This window comes from Habropoda laboriosa, unplaced genomic scaffold (assembly GCF_001263275.1).
Source record: "Habropoda laboriosa isolate 0110345459 unplaced genomic scaffold, ASM126327v1 scaffold207, whole genome shotgun sequence".
Taxonomy (NCBI): Eukaryota; Metazoa; Arthropoda; class Insecta; order Hymenoptera; family Apidae; genus Habropoda; species Habropoda laboriosa.
Window position 1 is genome coordinate 1425630 of NW_017100397.1, and position 8210 is coordinate 1433839.

The 8210-nt window shown below is 34.3% G+C and overlaps 1 protein-coding gene across 1 annotated transcript in view; it reads right to left on the reverse strand.

Moving 5' to 3' along the window:
• Positions 1–541: 541 nt before the first annotated feature.
• The window catches only part of LOC108575170 (lethal(3)malignant brain tumor-like protein 3), an 8305-nt gene continuing 636 nt past the window's right edge, over positions 542–8210 (reverse strand). The window contains exons 2-17 of the mRNA XM_017937897.1: positions 5968–6175; positions 5132–5426; positions 4799–5038; positions 4097–4725; positions 3860–4019; positions 3621–3792; positions 3374–3554; positions 3103–3301; positions 2805–3022; positions 2501–2729; positions 2231–2420; positions 2028–2149; positions 1593–1956; positions 1432–1506; positions 1035–1344; positions 542–954 (exon numbers count right to left, since the gene is read on the reverse strand). Of these exons, the coding sequence (XP_017793386.1) occupies positions 829–954; positions 1035–1344; positions 1432–1506; positions 1593–1956; positions 2028–2149; positions 2231–2420; positions 2501–2729; positions 2805–3022; positions 3103–3301; positions 3374–3554; positions 3621–3792; positions 3860–4019; positions 4097–4725; positions 4799–5038; positions 5132–5426; positions 5968–6175 (3718 nt within the window). The 3' untranslated portion in view covers positions 542–828. The remainder of the gene's footprint in view (positions 955–1034; positions 1345–1431; positions 1507–1592; positions 1957–2027; positions 2150–2230; positions 2421–2500; positions 2730–2804; positions 3023–3102; positions 3302–3373; positions 3555–3620; positions 3793–3859; positions 4020–4096; positions 4726–4798; positions 5039–5131; positions 5427–5967; positions 6176–8210) is intronic.

Sequence of the window (8210 nt, forward strand, 5' to 3'; positions counted from 1 at the left end):
CATAATATTGATGATTCATTAATATTCAAATTTCCCTACTTACGAAAAATTATTGAAGGCTCTTCTTTCAAAAATAAAATCAAAGAAACAAAAACCTTCTCTTTTCAGTTTTTCTTTTATGTGTGTATATATATATATTTATACAATTGTTTGTATACGAATTAACTTTATTTAGTGTAGTAAAGATGGAGTATCGCTAGATAGTAAATGTAATAGAGTCAGTGTATTACACTACATCATTATAAAAAATATGGAATCTTACTGTTGCTGATGAATTAATTCTCAGAGATCGGGAGACAAAAGTGAATCTATCCTCTTAAACGTTAGTATCGCAGGTCAGGAAAATTGCTTCGAAAGACTTCTTATGCTTTGTTTTTTTTTTTTTTTGTATTACAATATTTAATTATTAAGATCATTAATATTTACATTTGTACATGATTCAATGCACTTCACTGTATAGGAAAAAAATTTTAACGGACAATTGTAAGTACATGCTTTATCATACGCGGGATATCCGAAATTATAGTTACCATCTCTCGTTAGGTCACGAATCAATAAAATCGTCCTTTTAACTTCGAAACACAATCATTTTTTCGCTTCGATTAATAGTCTTTTACGTCATCAAATTAGAATTTATTACAATCTCCTGCTCCTCCCTTGTATATAAATCGACGTACCTAATTACGATAGAAAATACGTTTCTGTATCTCGATGATTGTTACAGTTCTTTTCCCTTTTTTTAAATAAATACATTCGACGTGATCATCACGATAGCTGCCACTTTGCACTTTTCAAAATCCAATTATATGTGCGTTCATCGCACGTCATTCACGTTGCCCTTCGCCGAAGAAGAACTATGCTATTGTACAATTTGATCGCGGGGCCTAAACGCAATCCTAATAGCGATACCAAATCCTCTTGGGTCAACATTAAAAATGCCTCTCCATCGATATTCTGTGAGATAAAATCTAATTTTAAATACAGTTTGAATTTATTTAATAAATTTTTACATAAAAAATTGTTTTAACACTTACATGCTTTCTGAAGATATTTCCAATTTCTTTACAATTGGGAACACTCTGTATAAATTTGATAACCTCCTCGTTCGACCACCTTCGTGGATTCGTGTTCTGTTTCGCTACTACCCTGTTCAAAGCATTACTATGTTTCGCCCATATGTGCGGCGCATCTGGTAATGGATTGTATCCAGGATTGTACACAGACTGGTACAATTCTGTACGCAATTGTTTGTCTGGCATATTCGCGGCATAGGGTATGGTAGTTAACGATGCGTCTCCGAACGAATTTGAGAGAGAATACAACGGTTCTTCGGAAATCTGTCGTCTATAGAAATCCAGAAACATATTGAAATCAGTAATGAGTAAATAAATAAATTTATAAATGTACCAAAACAAAAGAAAACCGACAAACCTCTTCTTTCTCTTTCTCAAAAGTTCATCATCGTCTGTCTGGCCGTCACTGTGGTGATACTTCGATTTACTAGACCTGTAAATCGTGATTTGTTAACGTATAAAATAATTTGAACAGCGTTATAAAAATAATAACAGGTGCTGTAAAAATATATAACTTACTTCTCTGAGTTCTCAGACTTGTCATTTTTGTCAGAGAAATCCCCGTCTTCCTGTTTAATATCTTTCTCAGTCTTCATTAACCGTTCATCCGAGAACAACGGTTTCTCCAGCTTCTCAGACTTTTCCATTTTTATTTTATCAGTCTTTTCTAATTTTGGTCTGTCCAGTACATCGTCCTCAAAATCACAAGTCTCGTGTTTCAAATTAAGCCTGTCGGCCAGTTGCCTAACTTTATGAAGATTCTGAGGTGAATACGGGCAACCAGATGCAGAGTTGTGCGTTGCATATTTAGGCCCTTTTACATGTCCTATTCCCTTGCAACCATACGTTCCGCACTCTGGCCTATCATTTAAATTATCCGGAGCTATAGAAAATGACACGCTTTAATACCATTTTAAGATAGAAGCAAGGAAAAAATGGTTTTATGAATCTTACTTAATGGTGGTTCCAATGGATGTCCCGTTTTCATACACCAACCCATGGGATGTATGTCTGAAGAGTCATCGTCAACCCAATAAGCATGATTTTCTGGCCATCCGTCGAATCGTATCTTTAACCTATCGTAACACGAAAACTTAAATCAGTTTTACGACACTATTTATGTACAAAGTATATAAGTAAATTCGTATTTCACACACATATGATCCTTTACGTCTTCGACTGTCGCTACTCTTATTAATTGAGGCACACGTTTATCGACCGCTTCCAATTTCATTCCACGCTTGAATCCGCAATGCGGTCGTTGTTTGAAAGCTCTTGCTGGTGCGACCATAGAACGAGTTTCTCTAAGGTACGCGTCCCATGTAAACGATTTAGGATCTTTATAGTCTGAAACCATAAATTTACGTTTATCATTATATATCTTTTTATTAACAATTTTAAATCAAAACGTGAACAAATTCACTAACTATTTGGTGGTGTGAGACTATGACCATTATGGTGACACCATCCTACTGGATGGATATACGGTGAACTTGCATCCGCCCAATAATCGTACACCTCGTCCCAAGAATCGAAATGAACCAATATACGAGAATCCATTAAGCCTGCTATACTAGCTACACACACCAACGAAGAGTGTTTCCGATCCACTGCCTCTAATTTCATTCCTACGCGAAAGCCAGTTGGGCAAACCGACTGTAACAATAAAATGTACTTGTCAGTTTTATAGGACACTTTTTAAACAGATCAAGGAAATTAATCGATGCTTACATTTTTATTCGAAAATATATTTTTCGGTGCTGCAGTAGCTTTGCATATTTTTAGATACGCGTTCCAGTTGAAATTACTAGCTACATAACCCTTTGGCGGGTCCAATCGATGTCCGTTCTTCTCCGACCAACCAACAGGAAAAATATCCATACTGTCTGCATTTACCCAGAAGTCGTAATTTTCTGGATATCCATCGAAATGCAAACGTATTCGATACCCTATAATTAAACGATAAAATTCGTTCAATGAACTAAACAGGATTGATTGAATCTTAATTAGAAAATATTGAACAACTTACCTACTACCTCAACAACCGTAAGGACACAATAACGTGATGGATGTTCTGGATCTATTCCCTCTAGTTTCATTCCAACCTTGAAATGATTTTTAGCATACGGAAAAGGATCTTTGAATAATTTAACGGGCGCTGCTTTTGCCTTGCAATGTTCGAGATATTTGGACCATGAAAATCCGAGTTTTCCTGTCTGCCAAGGATACTACATACAGAGACATATTTATAAGCAGTATGTTTTGAGAAATGTAAATGCGAAGCTTGCTTCCACATATACCTTCGATTCATTAGTATCTCCTTGACTCTCATCGTCCAATCCTGTAATAGTGTCTTTTGTATCTTCATCTGTTTCAGACTTTACTTTATCCTGTACTTTATCTTCAGGCTTTTCCTCCATCTCTTTGGACTGTTGTTGTTCTTGCAATAATCTTTTGCGCTTACGTTTCGCGCGTAAATCTCTGAAAAAATTAACAAAACTGAAATTACGTTCAATTAAATGTCTACTAATTTTTCGAATCACATACTTCAAGTCTTTCTCTTTCCTCGTCGTAGGCTGTTTCTTAGCCTCTATTATTTCTGTACACGTTGGACTACATGATATAGGGCTTTCAAATTCTGCAGCTAATCCGTAACATCCACAGCCTTCGCAATGATACATCGTGTCTGCCGAAACAGCCCTGGATTTCCTATCGTCAGCTGCGGAAATAACAAACTCGTGACACGTGAAATTTTCCTTGAAAAATGTAATTGCGTGAATACTTACGTTTTTTCTCAGTGTTTACATTATTAACAGTTGCGGTGCTGGACTTCGACGAATTCTGAGTCGAACATACGTTTTCCTTATCACCGATACTGTCTTTACCTTGCTTATTATTTTCATCCTCGTCTACCACTTCCATAATACCAAATTCATTCATACAAAACTGCGAAATATACATGCCATTTTAAGCTATTAGAATCACTCACGAATTATTAACTTTACTATATTGTATTATATTACCTTTAATGTACTTCCTGGTAGTGTGCCAACACCATCTTTCCAATCTAAAACTTTGGCAGCATCGAAACTCGAATCATTCGGATGCACGTTACTTAAATGATCTTTCAAATCATCGTGATTACTAATTTTAGAGTCATTCTTATTGTCTAATATTGACTCAAGACCACAGCTTGTGCGCGTTTTAATTATTTCAATTTTTATGTCATCATCCATACTGGTATTGACAAGTTTTACAACTTTATCTTCACTAGGAACTACTTTAATCAAAGTAATGTCATCATCATTTTGCACCTTCTTATCCTTATCTTGCTCTGATTCTGGACTACTTAGTGCATAGCTTACATCAACCATACTCTCCTGAGGAGACTTCGAAAGGTTTTGTTTCTTCAAGCGTTTTTCACTGGATCCCCTTAATATGTTACTTATTGTTTTTTTTCTCTTCTCAGGCATACTAGTGTCATCTTTTTTTGGGATGGGAGTAATGACTGCAGAGTCTGGATTTTCTGTGATTTTTATACTATCTGTGGAATTGTTATTTCCTTTATTTGCATTTAGTAAACTCATTTTTGCAATGGGATGCAAAGGTGGTGGATGTGTAGCTGAATTTGTGGTCTTTGACTCCCGTAACACTGTAATACAAGGAGGAAATGACAGTCTACTTGAATTTAATAATGTAACAAAACATATATTCAAAGTACTTACCTGTAATAGTGCCTTTACTTTCACTATTAATTTGGCCATTGTTAATTTTTAAATTAAACATACTGGATTTAGTAGGTCCACTTTGTTGAGGAATACTGACTGGTAATAATAAATTTGCCATGTGTTTTGAAGGCTGGCTTTGAGATCCTGTAGTAGTACTTGTTGATGTTTGAGCTAATTGTGATATTACTGGTGCTATCACCAATTTTGGTTTAGCTATTTGAGTTGTTGTTAGAGCACCTGATAAGAGATATGCATAAATAAATTAATACTATCTGAATAAAAAGTATTGTATATTTCTTACAATTCTATTGTGAAAAAAAAATTAATTACCTGCTGGAATAACAACAGATTCACGTGATTTATTTGGCTTAATAAGTGTCCCAAGATATGCAAACGTGTGCTTGCCTGCTTGTGCATTAGTTTGATTTCCCTGAGAAGTACTTAGGGGCACAATCTGAGCAGTGGATGTGTTGGACTTTCTAAGCAATATATGTTTCTGACCTTGCGAAGTTGTTGTGGTACTGACAGTGTTAATTGGCCGATGAATTACAATATGCTGTTTATTTTGAGAAGTAGTAACCTGACTTGGCCCTTGTATAAATACTTTGTTTTGTCCAGTGACAAGCTGGAATAAAAAATAAAACAAACTATAAATTGATGATATAGAAGTAATTCATAAATTCCAAATAAACTGGTTAAGTCATCTTAATATTTAAACATAATTTAATCGTGCATTTTTTCATGATGAACTGTATAATTCAATGTATTTAATTTAGTTTCTTCAAGAGACATTTGAAATATTGTTAACATAATATGACAGAAAATAATACTGAATGGTTATGAATATACTTGATCTAATCGGTGCTTTGCTACTTGTTATCCACTATAATAAGCATGTTGAACAAATCTATATTTATTATTAAGATGTACACCACTCACTGTTACCACTTGCACATAGAATCTAATAAGATTTCATACTTTACATGTGTACATTCTGTATCAATTTACATATGACATAGTAAAACTATACATAACTGTACATTACATACTTGAAGTACCACAATTATTCTGGATCATTTTATATAATTATAGGTTACTATGACCTATATACATAACTATGCAGTTTATTGTACTATATAGTATATTATATAATTTTAATGAATTACCTGATTATTAACTGGGTTGATAATAGCGGCAAGTTGAGTAGCATTGGGTGAGACCAAAGTCTGATTTGTGGTTGTTGGTGGTGCAGAACGCAATTTACTCTGTTGGATGTATAATAAAGGCATAACGGGTGTTGTTGGATCATCTGACTGTGGAGTCTCTGTGCTACTATTCTCATCTATATCATCTACTACTATTTCCTCATCCATTCTGCTGAGAAAACACAGTGCAGTATACATTTTTCAGATGTAAGAAGAAATTTTCACTTTGTTCACTTATGAATTGTTTAATAATTACAGAAAAATTTTTAAGACATGAATCATTACTACATTTCCACAAATTCTACTATGTTTTATTTAAGCTGTATCACAAAATAATACAAATAAAAATATACAGTCAAAATATTTAAAAAATAAAGACAACTTAAGTGACTTAATAACATAAATTTTATTTATGTTCATAAACTTGATTTTTCTACACCTTAACAAAAACGAGATGGTTTATTAAACAAAACAATGTTGCATGTAAAATAACATTAATACGTGAAAGAATTCATACATAAGTGTATTGAAAAAACAAACATTAGAGGCAAAGTATTTTGCAAAGTTCTACAAACCTAACTGTGTATAATGTCTCCTATCACCAAAAACAGAATTGTCGCCAGTTACATAATTCGTGAATAATTGCAATTAATTTTATATGCACCGTTGTAAAAAGTTTAAGAAAATAAACATCAAACGAATATGCAGACTTTAATAACTAATGCCGTTGTATCACGTATGGCCATAACTGGGCGTTAAGAGATTCACTAACGCGATTTGAAACACGCGCCGAACCAATATTGCTAAGTAGAGTTACGTTATTAATTTTCATGCTTTCAAACCGATCGGTTGAGCGAGAATTTATTCCATGCATTCTATGAAATACCGGAAATCTTTGGGAATAAACAGTTTCAAGAATTATACCACAGATATTCACGTTCAAATACTTTTACAAATCGTCGGTCGCGCATCACGAATCATTCGAGGAACACAACGCGCACGCACACTTTTCACCGAAATAAGAGGATGTGTCAAACTATGAAAAACTGATCTTTCCTATGAAGATTTGTAACGCGACGTAAACAATTGATGCGCCACAAGTTAGGACCAAGCCAAATTGAAATTTTACAGGTTTTTAAACAATTATTTTCACATATCTTTTAAGCGTTCGAGCCTTCATTCTCCGTACGCTACAGCTACGTCCCCATAGGCTCCAACTGTAGTAGCGACGGCGCAACAGGCCACACGCTATTGGCTAATCGCTGTTACACCAAGGAACAAGTTCACAACGTCGACCAATCATAACAATCTCAATGCACTACTAACCGCATCCGATGTACAGATTTTTCTTGAGCACGAGTAATTTTGAAATCATTCAAGGATCATGCTTGTGCGATCGATAAGTATACTCGACGTATGAAAGGTTTTCAATCTTATGACCACTCGTATGCAAACCATTTTTGTCGCCGTGTACTTCGATCAATCTCCCGCGTAAATATCATGAGAAAAAAAGAACAATAAATTTGCGTCGTGCTGATCGATGCAAGTTGAATCAAAAGTTCTTAAAACGCAAATCTCGTTATTTATCGTTGTTTAAGGAATATTTTTATTAAATTTTAAGAATAAAAATTCGACGCAGTACTAGTAATTTAAGAAGAAAACACGATATGGAACGTATTCGATTCCAGTTTAGTTCGATTCAAGTATGGCTAGACATTAAATTTTATCATTTCGTTTTCGTAGTCCTTGGTTTGAACCAATGGCAGCTAGTATTCGCGTGACGTCGTATTGTTATCGTGGCTGGATTGGTTGAACAAGCAGTACGTGTACTCGGGAAAAGGATTCTGTCTTTGAAACAGCAATTTTGACGAGCTTGGTAAAATTAGTAAATTTGACGATCAATATTTTCTACTGTGTACCCATACACAAAACTATCATTTATATCAACTCGTGAAAAATGCTAATTGGGGTACCCATTTTGCACACCAAGCAACCGCTCAAGTTTCAATTTCGATATACTTCTGCATTAACCTCTAAAGTATAAAAGCTAACGTTCTTAAACCTCGATACATTATCGCTTTGTATAATAAACTTACAACTACTATCAGATTATCATTATATTACTTGAACTTCATATATCTCGTTTAAAAGGGATAAAAATCAGTAATAAACAATTGTTACTATAAAATTTATTGCAATTTTTA